Source organism: Alligator sinensis, unplaced genomic scaffold (genome assembly GCF_000455745.1).
Source record: "Alligator sinensis unplaced genomic scaffold, ASM45574v1 scaffold1321_1, whole genome shotgun sequence".
NCBI lineage: Eukaryota > Metazoa > Chordata > Crocodylia > Alligatoridae > Alligator > Alligator sinensis.
Genome location: NW_005843387.1, coordinates 53,082 through 68,784, shown reverse-complemented (window position 1 = coordinate 68,784; position 15,703 = coordinate 53,082). Strand labels below are relative to the sequence as shown.

The following is a 15,703-nucleotide window of genomic DNA, read 5'->3' as shown; positions in this document are numbered from 1 at the left end:
CCCCCTCCCATGCTAAAAGAGAACTGGTAAGCTATAACCGGTTATCACTGCACTTATTGGTTAAACATTTAACCATTTGCATCCCTACTATTTAATTTAGCAGATTTTGTAGAAACTGTGAAATCCGGAATTGTCTGTGAAATCAACTTAAAAAAACCAAAAGTTAAATAATAGGCTGGCTCCCCAGCCCACCTGGGAGGGGAAGTTGCTGGCTGCCAAGGTGGCATGAAGGGCAGCCTGGCTGCTGCCCCCTTGTCCCTCTTTCCCCACCTCGCCCTGGGGCCTCTCTGACAATTGGCAGCAGGGCGTGGAGCCCAAAGAAGGGCAGCCAGCAGTCAAGAAGGTGGCCACCCCCTTGTTCCTCCTCCCCCTTGGGGCCTTTCTGCCAATCAGCAGCAAGGGTGGGGTTGCTGGGAAATGCCTGTGAAATCAGCTTTTTGTGCTGCGACCAAGCTGTGAAAATTCTTTTGTCTGTCTGTCACTTAAGTAGGTCCCTACATATGATGGTTGTACAGTAAATCTCAGTGAACCCTGAAAGCCCCTGAAGTCTGTAAGACTTCATCTCCAACCCAAAGATTTATTGATAATTATTGCTGTAACTGCTTACTTTTAAAAATAAACTATTCTGCTCCAGCCTGTACAATGAGTATTTCAAATAAAAAGTCCAGCTTCTTGCATATACTATTGAATTTTTTACAAAAATTTGGACTGATAAGTTATTTTTTATAAGTCAGCTATTTTATTTGAGTTTGTGCAAGCAGAATGGCTTTTTAGTCTTGTTGAAAGTAGAATTCTTTTTAAGTAACTTGGGCCTGAACAATTTTCATCACAAAATAACCTTTGAAAGTACTAATGAGGAACTGAATTTATACTGAATGTTTATGTTCCATGTCACTCAGAAAATGTAATCGCTCCTATTTATCATTATTTTACTTTATCAGCATTTTTAAACATGGGTCAGAAAACATGCTGACGATAATTTAAAGCATCTATATGCATTTGTATTCTTATAGAACATAGCAAGCAGTTTCCATTTTACCAAAATTTTGTAGCTTGTATTTAAGGTTATATATTGGATTGTTTGTGTTTTCTATACTATTGTGTTATCTTTGGAGTTTGAGGGTTGTTTGGTAGAATAGTGATGCTGTAAGAAGCGCTATGGTCCAGAGAATATGGAAGAAATAAGATTTTTTTTTTTTTTTTTTTTTTTTAATGAATATCTTTTATGGGCCAGTTGTGTGGTTGAGAGAGAGATCAGAGGAGATCTTAATTCCAACAAGTTTTTAGGCAACTCTCCCAACTGCATAGTTGGGCTAATAAAAGATATTATCAAAAACATCTTGCTCTCTTAGTAGGGTAGTAAGTTTAAGGATACATTCTTCACATTGTAAACGTTACAGTAGAGATGTATGTTTGCCTGATGTTAAGACTGACAGCATCAAATCAAAAATACAGTATATGATTGTTACCATCTGTTACTACTGCAGTTAAAAAATGTGACATCCAACAGTTTTTCTTAAATCTAAAATGCTGTTGAGTAACAAACTACACAGTCCGCATCTAAGATATTAGTTTAGAGTTAAGAACTGCTTAGAATTTTTAATAACTTACGTATGTATAGAAAATGATTAATTGCTGTTTCCATATCCTAGTGTTTAATACAAATATTGAGAACTAGCAGTGCTGATGAAGCAGAAAACAATTCTGTTACACTGTTCTTTCGATGTCACACTGTTCTTTTGACATCAAGAATGTAATACTCTGCCTAAACATGTGACTTGGACTAGCTAGCATCAGGACTGGTAAACAGAATGACAATTAGAAATGCTTCCTGTAATATATAGTTCACTTAGTTCCTCATGTTTTGTTCTGTAGGCACTCAAATTGTTCTGTCCCTAGCCTGAAGGCCTACTTGGACAATTCTACTTTGTTAACCTTCTGTTTGCTAATATTCACAGCTTTCACTCTACTCCTCCCCAGCTCATGAATCTAAGTATGTGGAGGACCCACAAACCCAACTGGAGGAGGGAATTTCACATCTACGGCATTTTATGGAGCCCTATATATCCAGGTGTCAGGTATAACAGCTTCATGCTATATGGGAAGTAGTGATTATTGCTCAGTGGTTGGCTGAGCCAGAATTTTGTTTGGTAGCATGTTAAAACTTTTCTGGCTATTAAATAAGTTGCTTAAAAGAAACTGTACAAAATTATAATTGCTTTAGTTATAGGTGTTTCTGGAAACAAAAAGTCAAAGTCATTTTTTTCCCCTGACATTTTGGATGATTCATCTAACCAAAAATTAAATTTTGTATTTACCATATTTACTCGGATACAAGATGGCATAGAGGGAAAATATAAGGAAATATCACTAAATATATTGTCTATCATCAAACTTTGCCAAAAGCAGCATGTATTCAGCAATAGAAACCAATTATGAAGTTGACTAAATGCAGCCAACACTGAGCATGACTATAAAACACATGGCCCACATTGGGCAAATAAACTGTTTTTTTGTGGGGGGGGGTTGAGTTTGTTTCAAGGGCCAAATTGGTTCTGAATTCGATTGGGCAAATCCAATAGGCAGGTTCCAAATTTTGACTGAGCAGAGCTTAATCGTTTGAGTCTGTGTGGCTGTACCACTGGGCAAGTATCCTGTTTCCCTTTGGTACTCCCCAAATCCATGGCAGGCACCCTACATGCAAGCCTCAAGTCTGGAGGCCTTGGGGTTCAGATACCCCCTATTCTTGCTTGCTCCTAGCCAAAAGGCTGAAGAGCCAAGCCATGGGGAAAGCAAGAACGCAGTCCCCCATTACCACAACATTGTGCAATTGAGTTTCACACATTTGGGGATGCTCACAGGGGTCATCCTTCCCAGAGTCGCTACATTTGATTGGCTGAGTGGATCATGGGATTTTCCTTGCCAGGCAGACATACTGATGGGAACCTGCTACATATTTTTTGAAATTTCATGTATCCGGCCAAATCAGTTCTGAATTCTATCAACTGAGCACAGCTCAATTGTTCAAGTCTGTGTGGTACTACCACTGGCAGGTATCTTGCCTCACAGCCTCTTCAGCCTGGGTCTTCAGATACCCCCAAATCCATGGCTGGGATCCTACCACAAGGGAAAATTGGTGAAGTCCATTTGAATAAGATATTTTGGGCACTTTTACACATACTTCTGACACAGCACCGGGTGCTTTTTAATTAGTGAGTCATGCTAATTAAAAGTGCTCGGTACCGTGTCAGGAGCATGTGTAGCAGCAGCACAACATGCCTCTGAACTGAGAAAATGGTGGTGGTGTGCTTTGAACTAAAGCACATCAAATATGTTTTAGTTTGGATCGTGCTGCCACCATTTTCTCAGCGTGGAGGCACGCTGCACTGCTGATACGCGTGACATGTGAGGCTGCCAAAGCGTGTCAGTTTACATGCTCCAGTAGACTTGATTAACCAAGTCTGCTCTGACATGCTGGATTTCCAGTGTGTCATAGTAGGCTCCCTGCATGTGTGTAAGTGCCCATTAAGTGCATTTCTCCTCACTGCAACTTTTTTCCAAGTTGTCATATGCCACAACATTGCATATATTTTTCATTCCTCTTCACTCCCACAGCTGAGCTGCACCTTTCTTTCCCATTTCCAATGATTCCTATTTCTTCACCAACCTTAACTGCATGGCAAATATCATGAAACAGTTCATGCAGAATTCCTCTGTCACCCCCTCTCTCAGCCTGTCACAGACCAAGTTGCCCTGTGTCTCATCTGCATATAAATTTTTGGAGCATCTCAGGACTCAGGACAAGAAAACTCAGTTCCGGTCGTGAGTGGGGGCTTATTAGCACATGGATCCTTTGTGGGGGTATTTGGAGTACACTTGCACGCTGAGTTGTGGTGCCATCATGGCTTGAAATGCTGTTGACTGGTGGGGCCCAGCCCAAAGAACTACATGGTAAATCAAGAGCCTTTGGTTTTGGACTAATATCATAGATAAGTAGGCATCAAATTGTGTTTATGGGTTACCTGTGCTAAAACTTTCAGCAGTTAAAAAAAAAAAAGGGGGTAACTGAACTAAGTGCATGGATATGACATGCAAATTGCTACAGCCACTTTTTATTTCAAGGCTGTTGTTTTCAAATTTTAATTCTCGCTTCCATATGCTCAGGGAAAACAGGGTCTGAAAGTAAGGCAAGGGGGTAGGAACTGCTGGAGGAAAATTGGGGTGAAGCAGAGAGCAAAAGGGCTACCTGACCCCTCAGACTTATTTTCCATGCTGCAGCATTGCTAGGGGAACAAATTCAAGGCAGAACTCCAATAATTAGATTCTGTACTTGGAAAATTATAATACATTTATACATTTTCTATATATAGAATATAATATTTGGGGCAGGGGTCATCTTCTATTCAAGTAACCACAGTTATATAAAAGCTATACATTTTTGCCCTCTTCCCACTTGCCCCCAATCAGAAATCATGTAGGTGTGAAGATTTGTCTTGTTTTATTATTCTAGCTTCTCTCAATTTTTAAATAGAATTTCCTTAATTTAAAAATTGTGTTGTCACTTCACCACCACTTTGAGTTTAGATTCTTTCTTTTATACCTGTTAGCAGGGAAAGAAGGAGCAGAAAGTAGATTACTGCAACATTCATAACATTTAAAATCATCTGCGACTATCCCAAACACTGATGTCTGGAAAGATTTTTCCTATGTTTTCTGTTTGATTTTTCACACATACCCAAAAGCATGCTAAATTTTGGGTCCAATCTTAAGTGAGTGAGTTAGTGACTTTTATTTGGTCAAAGATAAATCTTTATCTGTCAAAACAAATGTATAATAATAACTGGCTTATTTATAAAAGGCTTATTAAATTATTTAAAATGTTCTGAATTATAAATTTAGAAATCTGAGAGCCCTAAGCTTCTGGTGGGAAATCTGTTTATGTATTCAAGCGCAAATAGCAGGGGTTAGAAACTTTCAGAGCCACAGGCCAAAACAATCTCTCTTGTGTTTATCGGACTTCAAGCTAGCCTCATGATTGCTGTCACCACCATAGTAGTGGCCTTTCCCTCCTGCAACTTCACCTCGTCCCCACCCCAGCTGCAGTGCAGACACAGCTCCTCACTGCCCAGTCCCGAAACCAGAACCCCACCAAAGTTCCCCTGTTACTGTCATGTTGCTGAAGGCCCCTGGCTCCGTGCTGGATCCAGTGGTCCTGTAGCCTGGATCCGGCAGGTGGCCTTTATGTTGTTGACTGCTGGTTTATGGTGTCAGGTGATGATCCTCTCCCTTGAAGAGTTTTAATTGGCAAATCTGAAAGCACTTTGGAAAAGCACTAGATTGAGGGCCCAGGCCTACAAAAGGAGGTAAGCAGAGTTTAGATCAGGGACAGGCAATTATTTTGGGGCTGAGGGCCGCTTACTGAGTTTCAGAAAGCCATCAAGGGCCACATGAAAGGCAGCCCAGGGCAGATTAATATTCATTTTCTAAATTTTTTAGGGGCCCTGCAGGCTGGATAGAATGGCCCGTCGGGCTGCATCCGGTCCTCAGGCTGCATTTTGCCCGCCCCTGGTTTAGATGCTTAAGTTCTAGAATGTGATCCTCAAAACTGGTACCTAAATTGTGGCCAGGAGGGTTCCCTCAGTACCTAGAGTCCAGTGCTTGCCCAGAACTGTGCTACAGCCTTGTAAGGGCCCAGTGCTTAGCCCAGTCAGCAATCTTGGAGTCGATGTTCTTTCACCTGTCTCCCTTTAGAGGCCCAGTCTGTTATGTTAAGTATAATCAAAACAACAGTGTACCTATGAAATCCACCTGTACACAAAATATAGCAGTGGTGGCCACGTTTTTGATTGAGAGGAACTGGTGGCAGAGGTGCCTTATTTTTATGTAGTGGCTTTTGAATAGTAATCATCCCTCATATATTTATGCTTTATATAAATTTATATCTACCACACTTTTATGTTCTTCAGAATAGAGATTTTAGTTGAACTACTGCTGTCAGTAAGTTATTCTGTGGATATTGTCCTTGCCTCTTATCTTAATCTAGGGCAGTGATAGTCAGCCTTTCTAGCAGGCATGCTACAAATTAGCCCCCCACCCTCCACAAGTGCCACTTCTGTCACTTTATTTACCCAATCTGCTGCTCCGCTATCTGCTTCCTGCCCTGCCTAATGCTCCCAGCCCTGTCTGCTGTTGTGCTGCCTGTCTTCTATCTGATGTGCTTCAAGTCACACAGGGAGGCTGCCCATGCTCCTTGTGCCCCAAGTTGGCCATTCCTGATCTGGTGCTTTCACTTCACTGCAGCTAAAAACAATTAGTTCAAGTGGTGTTGTAAGTTTGTTCTGTGTATCTTAACTTGGGCTGGTGCTTACTTACTGATTTGCTAACACCACAACCCAACAAATAATCCTAGGCACTGGAGCACTTATATTTCTGCTGTTGATCAGAATCTCAGTGTGGTGCTAACATGCAGCCAAGCAAACCTACTGTATTTGCCCAAATCCGAGACTACTTCAAATGCAAGACGAGATCCCCAATAATTAGATTCTGTTTATAGAAAACACATAATTTTTTTTACAGCTTTCCATGCGTAGAATCTAATTATCAAAGGATCATCCTAAATTCAGTTGTTGTCCCTTCTTTTCCAACCTACCTCCCACTGCTATAGTGGGGAAAACAGCAGCATGAAGCAGGGGGAGCAAGCTGCCTCATGCAGCCTCTGCATGCCCCCTCTCCCACCCTCTGCTTGCTGTCTGGTACAGCTCTGGTTCCATTCAGCAGCAGTGGTGGAAGCATAAGCTCCATGCCAGGAGGAGATAGGCCATGGGGAGTAGACAGTGGGGTGGGGGAGGGCAGGTACCTGCTCTGGCTCTGATTGGTCCTGACTTGGGCTTAGTGTTGGAGTTGGAGCTGCAGCAAATGCCCCCCCGCTTTGTACTCGAATCCAAGACAAAAGGCCTCCCTCCGCCCCCCGCTATGCTGAATGGGGTGGGGGGGAGGGGGAAACCTTGTTTTGGATTTCAGTAAATACAATATTTTCTGCTCCATTTCCAAAATACCTATATCTGCAGTTTTTAAATTCAACTTCATTTTGAAAACACATGCTGTGTTTTAATATAGAATGCAATAGTTGGTGAGCAAGAAATTGAGAGTGAAGGAAAAAGGGGAAAAGAGGAGTCATTTTGGAGGGCTGGATAAATCCAGAACAGTAAATATCATGTAAATACTTCAGTTCTTCTCATTGTTTCTACTGATGCTCATAACCAGTGCAGAAACAATACCTAATTTTATCTGTTGTTCTTTTCATTAAAAAAAAAAATCTGCAGTTGAATATTACAGACCCAAATGTGTATGGTATTGTGTGTGAACTGAATGGAAATTATACTTGTTTTTTCAAGTTTATTAGCAATTGATAATTATAACTTAAACTTCGCTAATTTTCTGTTTCTTGTTTTTTTCTTTTGTTTAGGATCTTTACACTAAAGCAGTGCCTAAAGTAGAAAAAACTGTTGAATGTGGTAGAGGTAAATCAGCTTAAAATTGTATTTACTATCAACAAGAATCACAGTGCAAGTCTATAGTTAAAATTTCTATTGGCATGAAAGTCCAATAAGTATTGTTCTTTGTACCGTGTAAGTAAGTAAAGCTATTTCAATTCTTTCTTTTGTTTGTGCTATAAAGTTTCTTAGAATTCATTTGAGCAGCATTGTTACATTTTCAGTCATTAACACTATAGATTTGCATCCGTCTTCAAGCAGTGCAAAAGTAATAATAGATTTGTGACGCATGTCCGCAACATTGTTAAACATGACTGTACAGGAGCCATAAAGATTTTCTCATAGTTCAGCTGTAGTTCAGCCACTGTAAGTCAGTCTGCAGAAACAGCAGACACTGCAGGTCCACTGTCATTCAGGATTTGTTGATCAAAGTTTTTGTTTTTTTCTTATTATTTTTCAGCATTTTTGTGTTCATCCCTCTCTCCCCCTCTGCTCAGAATTATTTTGCTAATATAGGTGGTGTTTTTTTAACTGTATTTTCATAGTGTGAAGTATCAATAGAGGAATTCAAGTGGGACTTCACACAGGTGCAAAGTTTATGCATTAGAGCTCATTGGAGGACTGGGTCTCTCTGAATTAAGCTGTCCCAGTCTTTTGAACATCCCTCTCTATATGGAAAGCTTTCTGGGTTTTTAATCCATGTCGCCTCTTTCTAGATTTCTGATTTCTGCTGTGTCTCTTGCTTAGAGGGTGGCCAGAACTGAATTCAGTGAAGCACTGCTCGAGCTAAGTGAGCTGCTTATAAAGATTAGTTGATGTGCTGGGGCCAAAGAAAATATAGGATATAAGAAATAGTCTAGCAGCTAAATCAAACTCCCTATGGGAATTGGCAAATAATAAAAGAACACTATGTGTTCAGGTTTATTCTCTTATCACAGGGAAAGATGGCAAAAATTTCAAAACTTTTGCAAGGAGATCTTAAAAGGTCATGACAGTTGAAATGGTCACTGTTTGTGGTGTTGTTCCTTATTGCAAACATACATGTTTTGAATTCTTGCTAGAGGGCTGTGAGTTTCTCAAAAATCCCCCTGCTGGATTCTATCCAAGACTCGGTGTGATTGGGTTCGCTGGAATTGTTGGACTCTTTTTTGCTAGAGGTAGGTGGTTTTTTGAAACCGCTTGTTTTCTATGATTTGAAGTAAACATGTTATTTTAATCTCATTTAGCTTTTCAGTTAGTGGGTATTTGTAACAATTGCAAATTAAGTGCACTTCTATATAAATTACCTTTTAAAAGAACCTTGTCAGTTCTGGGCAGAGTTGATTTATTTCATGTTCTCATATCTTTGCATAAAGCTACCTAGGAGTAAATTGTAATTAGTGTGGCAAGTTCATATGTATTTTGCAGCATAGAAATTCTATATAATTAATTTAATTACTTACAGATAGCATATTTATACTTTACAAAGAAAGGGAATTTTGAAATATTCTAATTTAGATAGATTTTAGTAGTGTACGATACAACAGAGCAGACTAAATTACTTTGAATGATAGTTGAATGATATGAGCAATGGTCTCAAGTTGCAGCAGGGGAAGTTTAGTTTATATATTAGGAAGAACTTTCTCACTCAGAGGGTAATAAAGCACTGGAACAGGTTACCCAGAAAGGTTGTGAACTCTCCATCCTTGGCGGTTTTTAAGACCTGGCTAGACAAAGCCTTGGCTTGGATGATCTAGTTAGGGATGGTCCTGCTTTATGCAGGGGGTTGGACTAGATGACCACCTGGCTAGGAACAGAAGTTACACATAAACTGGTTTAAGTAATCAGAAACTGGTTTAAATGTGTAACAGACATTCATTGCACATAAACCAGTTTCAAAATGGCTGAAACTTGTTTAAGATAAACCTGGTTAACTGATTTAGGTCAAACTGATTTATGAAATTTCTGTCCTAGACCCCTTCCTGGTTCAAGTTAAATCACAGTCCCCCAGCATGCCCTGGGCTAGGCTGTGCTGTCTGCTCCAGAGAGCAGGGCTGGCCCTGACCATCTGCTCCCTAGCTGGTTAAACTCAGCTTCCCCTCAGTACTGAGCTGCCCTACCCTGCTGGCTTGCTTGGTGCTGGCTGTGACTGTGGACTACAAATCCCAGAGGCACCTGGAAGCAGGAAGAGGAGCAACCCTGCAGAGCCCTGCTGCTGTGGTTGTGGACTGCAAATCCCAGTGACCTTGGGGGCAGCAGGAAGAGAAAACGAAGACCCAGCCCATGCTGGCTATGTGCCAGAGAGCTGTGCTCCAACGCCCCCCAGTTTCTAGCTTAAGCCACTGCAGGCATGTGGCTGCATTTCCTGAATCACAAGTGAATGTCTGTTCATTTTCTTATTGGTTCAATCTTTGCAGCTTAGACTAACTTGCTAAGACTGGATCAATTCAGCCTCAGGTTTTTGATTGTCTGTACTTAGCCCCTGAAGTCCCTTTCAGCCCTAATAATCTATTATTCTAGAATACTTTGGGCATTATGATAGGCATCGGTGTACTGGGCCAAATGGTTTCCATTGGCAAAACAAATAATTACCAGCAGTTATGGATAAGAACATCCAGTGTGACTATATAGAATTGATGTGCATGTGTAGCTGAAAAATTAGCTAATTTGTTCAAGTGAACAAATGTCTTAGTTAGTCCCCCATCTGTGAACAAACATACTGCTTTGAATTCATGGTGCACCTAAGATTTGAAGGGACCTCAAGGCTCTTCTTGTTCAGCTTCGTCCACAGGTGCAGGATTTGCTATTCCTGTAGCATCCCAGAGAGATGCCAATCTGGCCAAATAAGGAGCTTCCACAGCTTCCCTAAGTAGTTTATTGTAGCTTGTGATCTTAGGTGCTCTTTTTTTAAGTCATGGAACTAAGTACGAATTCTCAGTTCTCAGCTGCTTCCTATTTTAAAGAAGAAAAGATTTTGTTGCTTAACAGTTGGTAGTAATAAAGAAGAGGACTAGGTTGTGACTTCAAGAGATATATCAGTGAAGAGATACAAATTTGATTATGGTGCCAGGCTTGCTCCTAAAACTTGAGCAAGCTTGGATTACATCTACTATGTCTGTCTGTCGGTCTGTTTTTTGTCCTGTCTTACCATAAGAACAGCTTTCCTGGATACTACTTGCCCCTAATCTTCTCTCAGGGGCATTTCTTTATTTTTCAAGTGTTAGAACAGTAATGTATTTTTATTGCTTTGGTTGTAAAGGTACAAAGGAGCTCCCCGTTTCTGTATTTCATATAATTGTCGAAAAGGAATGGGTCTGTAACTGATTCTAATCTCTTTCCAATATGCTGACAATATTTCTTTCATGACAAGTTTGGGTCGGTTTGGTTTATCATTACTGATTGCTCGTTACTTTTACAGGAGTAGTATAATGGAAACACTTAACACTTACAAAATACTTTAATTTGATTGAAGGGTGTGAAAATGATTTTTTTTGTGTGTACACCAAGTAAAAGTAACCTGTTTTTTTTATATCTGAACCTGAATAAACAAAAACAAAATCCAAAAAAACAGTTTGCAGTGATTTTAACTTGGGACCATATCCTAAATCCAGCCAGAGAACTATATAAAAAATATTTGTTGTAGAATCATTGTGATAAAGGTTGCTGTCTGTTTGGGGTATCTCTTCCTTCTTCTTGCTTTGTCTAATGGATGCCAACTATTCTGGTCTGTTCAGAAGCATTTATACTCTCTTTTATAAAACAGAGTTTATATAATTCTCTTAGTAATGTTCTAGGGAAAATTTAACATAATTTTTTTGCGCTGCAAAAATGATTTGTAAATTGCCACAGAGAGTTTTATAGGATAATTTTCATGGCAGAAATGCACTAATAAAAATAACTCCAAATGAAATTTTAAAATATCACTTTAATGTGGTAATGTTTCTGAGGAAAGTGATAGGCCTGCACTAACTCATGTGGTAAAATGTGCCTAATGCAGCAAACTCTAGTAATGTATATGCAATTAAATGATAATGCAATCCAAGTGTCTGGATAATACATACTGTAATGGAACATTTCTTCTGTGGAACAGGTTCAAAAATAAAGAGGCTGGTGTATCCAGTGGGTTTTATGGGAATTGGTGCTTCCCTCTATTATCCACAGCAGGCTGTTGCTATTGCAAAGGTCAGTGGTGATATTTCTAATTTTGGGGAAATCTCTTTACTTTGAAACGTATTTCTTACACTTGCAAATTAATTGGTAGTCTCCATCTTTATTTAAGAGCTGACAGAATGTTTAGCTTTATTTAAAAAAGAAAGAAAAGAGAGAAACTAAAGCAGGAACCTTAGTTTACATCTCTTCTGCTAAAAATGGACATGCATATCACGGTGTAGAGCAGTCAGGGTATAAGCAAACATTGCCAAATGAAGCAGATGAGTTTTGCTGGGATGTGTCCTGGCATAGCTAATCTGTTTCAATAGGCAAAACGGGTGTTGTTCATTGTCCCGCAGGGTTGTACCCCTGCTACTCCCAGGAGTGGCTGGGGTACGATCCTGTAGGACAACACAAGGGGCATGTCTTTGCAGCTGGAGAAACCCAAGGTTCTGATACTTGCAGAGGTGCGTGCTTGGGGAATCCACCTGGGGCATGCCTCATCAAAAGAAGCCCACGCAGGTGTTTCTAAGTGTGCAGAATGAGGTCTCTGAAGCCCTGGAAGTACCTGCCTGGAGGTACTTCCAGCTGGAAAGTGCAGGCAGCTCCAGGATGCCCACGCTCTCCCACCTCAAAGCAAATGGTCGTCTGCTGTAAAACCTCGGTATAAACTCATAGCACCTGTCATAGCCAAACATTTTTTAAACTGTAATGTGAAAAATGGCGTGGACGTCTGTTTGCTTGGTGGTGGCACAAAGGCAACATCTGTTTCCAGCCTCATAATACATTGGTTGACTGTCCAGTTCTTTTAATGCCTTTATTTTGCAACTTACTCCAGGCACCAGTGTGCTATGTTTGAGGAATCAGCCTCTAATGCAGGACTGCTCCCCGAGTGTCCTAAACTTAGGTAATACTCTGATTCTTTATGATGGACTACTTTTTGCTTGTGCAACCCAGATGTAGGAGGTATTGCAGTGAAAGAAAGAAGTCACAGACTGGGACTGGGGAGATTTTTTACAGGGCAACTTCAGAAACGGTCATGCCTTGTGTGAAAATTGACACTGGAACTTTCTCTTGTTTGTGTTTTTGTTTTGTGGGGGGGCGAGGGGGGGTGTTTAGGGTTTAATCTAAATTGTGTGTATCATACCCATTCTAGAACAGGGTAGGAATTCTTCTGCTCAGTGAAATCCTGTCTGTGCATTGGCTACCTCATACTGACAAATTAATGTGTAAACTTACAATTAAGATTGCTAAATTTGAATGCTGCTTTGATAGGAATTATAGACTAGGAGATTGCTAGCTAAGACAACATATAGTCCAGCCTGACCTAGTAATGTGCCTTATTACCCACACATTTACTATGCTTGCAAACTTCTCATTGCACAACAAATATCTTTCTAACGCTTAAGCAAAGAACAAAATTTTTTTGCTACTACTTAGTTGGTATAATAAAAAATATTGCCACTAACTCAAGAGTTTTGTTTGTTTCTAACACTTAGCCACCCAAAATACAAATGTATTATTGCTTCAGAATCACTCCATAACTTAAGCTTCAATAAGTTGTATATCTTCTAGGAATACCTCTAGTTTTAAAAGTATGTATGGTACTATGGAGTGTGATATTGAAATATCAAGAATATGTGATATTCTTAAAGTTTCAGGCTCAAAACTTGCTGACTTCCAAGGCAGTGTTTTACTCTGGATTTGTATAGTCCCTAGAAGAGGTTATGTCATCTGGATTGGGAGCGGTATGCATTTCCATAATGCAAGCTGTGTATGTTGTAAATAAAAATAGTGTTAGCTGTTGTCTGTAGGGAGCAAAAAGTGATGACTGATGCAGCTAAATATCAAAACTGAATTACCATATTTACCCACATCCAAGACTACTTCAAATTTAAGACTACACCCCATTCTTCCCCCCCATACCCTAATTAATTATATTTATAGAAAATTTTACATTTTTTATAATTGTCCATGTATAGAATGTAATTATGGGAGGGGGTAATCTTAAATTCATCTCCCCTGCACTGCTATGACAGGGAAAGCAGCAGTGGGGGTGAGGAGCCAGACCCGTGCCTGGACTGCTTGCCTGTCCCTCTCCCCCTGCCGTGTGTCCCCTCCGCCTGTGGTTGCCCCCTCATCCCTTGCAACAGAGACAGCTGAAGGTAAGCAGTAGAGTACGTGACTGGGGCTGGAGCTAGGGCCAGAGGTAGGGCAGCATGGGGGGTTGGTAGGCTGTGTGATATCCCCCATGATCTCCCCGAGCTGCACATTGCAGGTCTCCCCCATGTACCTTCCCCCGACTTGCCGCCTCTCTTATGCTATCTCTACTGTGTGTCCCCTGTCCCCACTGCATCAGCCACCCTGGTTCTGGGTAGGTGGCTGATCAGATCGCGGCCAAAGCCAGAGCTGAACCACCTCGTGTTGTAGACTAGTAGTCATATATAAGACACAGCTTTTATTTCCTTGTTAGTCTCTGTAACAGGAGACTTAAAGACTCATTTAATAGTCTTATGCTGCTTCCACATATCCCAAGGTTCCTTGGTACGAAGTACAAACTTGTAACTTCAAGAGTAGAATTCTTTTTTTGTCTCTTGGGAGTATTTTATTTGTACTAAATTCAAGAAAAATTTAAATCCTTGTCAAAATCAGTTAGATTCTTTGATACAGCAAAGACGGACTTTTTTAATATTAGTTTTAGTTGATGGAACTTTCACTAGTGTTTTTCAGCTGTTTTGTTTTGCAAGATAAATGCAATAACAGACCTATATTTTAACTTACTTTTATATCCAATGTCAGTCTGAAAAAAAGCATCTACTATTCATTAACCCAAATCAACCTCTTATCATAGAAAAAATTTCAGTCGTGTTTTTAAGAATGTTATTCATGGGTGCCAGGTTGGTAAGTAATCTTTGTTTTTCATGCTTCCTGGCATCTTGGGAGCAAAAAGCTGTTGTGACTGAGTCTCTTGACAGCAAGCAGAACTGACTACAGCTAACCATATAATAAATACAAAAAGTCAACAGTTTCTCAATTAAGATTCCCACTCAGGCAGTGGCAGCCAATCTTTTGGGTGGGCATGCCACAGATTAGCAGCAAACCCTCTCCGATTGCCACTCCAATTTCCTTCCTCTGCCTGATCTGCTCTTGTTTCTGCTCCCTGCCTTATCTGCCACTGTGCTGCCTGCCTCTTCCCCAGTCAGCTGTGCACTGCACATGAAAGCTGCTAGTGCCTCTTGTGGCACTCTTGCCTCAGGTTAGCCATCTCTGCACTAGGAGTGATATTACAGAAATATTAACCATTAACTGGGACATGCCACCATCCCAGATGTGGCATGGATATATCTTTTGAAACGTGTGCCTGGGGTGCTCTTCTGCCCCAGACCCCTCCCTGCTGTCTGCTGCTTGGCCAGCAGAGATGTGCCAGGGGTCAACTCTTTGGCCTTTGGCATCTCAGCCTTGCCTGTTTCACCCAGGCCTTGCCAGCCCTTAGCAGAAAGGATTTTGCCAGCTAGAAGGATCACACACTTATCTTCTCATGTACTCAGAAAAGACGGATTTTTCCCTCTTTCCATAGACGGGGGGGGCAGACATGGAAGCGTGGGGAGAATGATGGGGGGAATGGAGTGCTGCCATGATGGAGGGTATGGAGCCAGTGCTGGCATTGTCTCCCTGGCCCTGCTCCTTGGAGGCAATGGTGGCGCAGGGTAGTGGTGGAGGGGGATGGAGGAGCGCCACCATGGTGGTGAGGACGGGGTGGGGGCAGGAGGCCAGCAGTGCTGGCCTTGCCCCCGGCTCCTTGGAGGCTACGGCTGAGGGTGGTGGCAGCGCGGTGCTGACCTCACCTGCCCCAAGGTAAGCGCCGCGCTGCCACCATTCTCTGCGTCCGCCCCCCGCCCTCATGATGATTCTTGATGGGCATTAATCTAGAATCACAGTTCACCCTGATAAATGGGTAAAAAGATAACAAAAAGGATTTAATTGGGGGGGAAACCAGTATAAGAAATCAGTAGCCACCATATGTTGAAGTACAGACAAAGATAGAAGAATACACAGGCCAAAAAGTATCAGAACAGTAAGCT

General features: G+C 41.1%; 1 protein-coding gene and 1 pseudogene across 3 annotated transcripts in view; one reads left to right on the top strand and one right to left on the bottom strand.

Moving 5' to 3' along the window:
* The window catches only part of APOO (apolipoprotein O), a 57,051-nt gene that overhangs the window by 12,258 nt on the left and 29,090 nt on the right, over positions 1 to 15,703 (top strand). For 2 of the 3 annotated variants that reach the window (XM_025195078.1, XM_006038546.3), the window contains exons 3-6: positions 1,959 to 2,078; positions 7,466 to 7,520; positions 8,555 to 8,650; positions 11,563 to 11,654. In XM_025195078.1, the coding sequence (XP_025050863.1) occupies positions 1,959 to 2,078; positions 7,466 to 7,520; positions 8,555 to 8,650; positions 11,563 to 11,654 (363 nt within the window). The remainder of the gene's footprint in view (positions 1 to 1,958; positions 2,079 to 7,465; positions 7,521 to 8,554; positions 8,651 to 11,562; positions 11,655 to 15,703) is intronic. The other variant, XM_025195079.1, reaches the window with a different exon arrangement.
* On the bottom strand, positions 2,784 to 2,934 carry LOC112548667 (annotated as a pseudogene).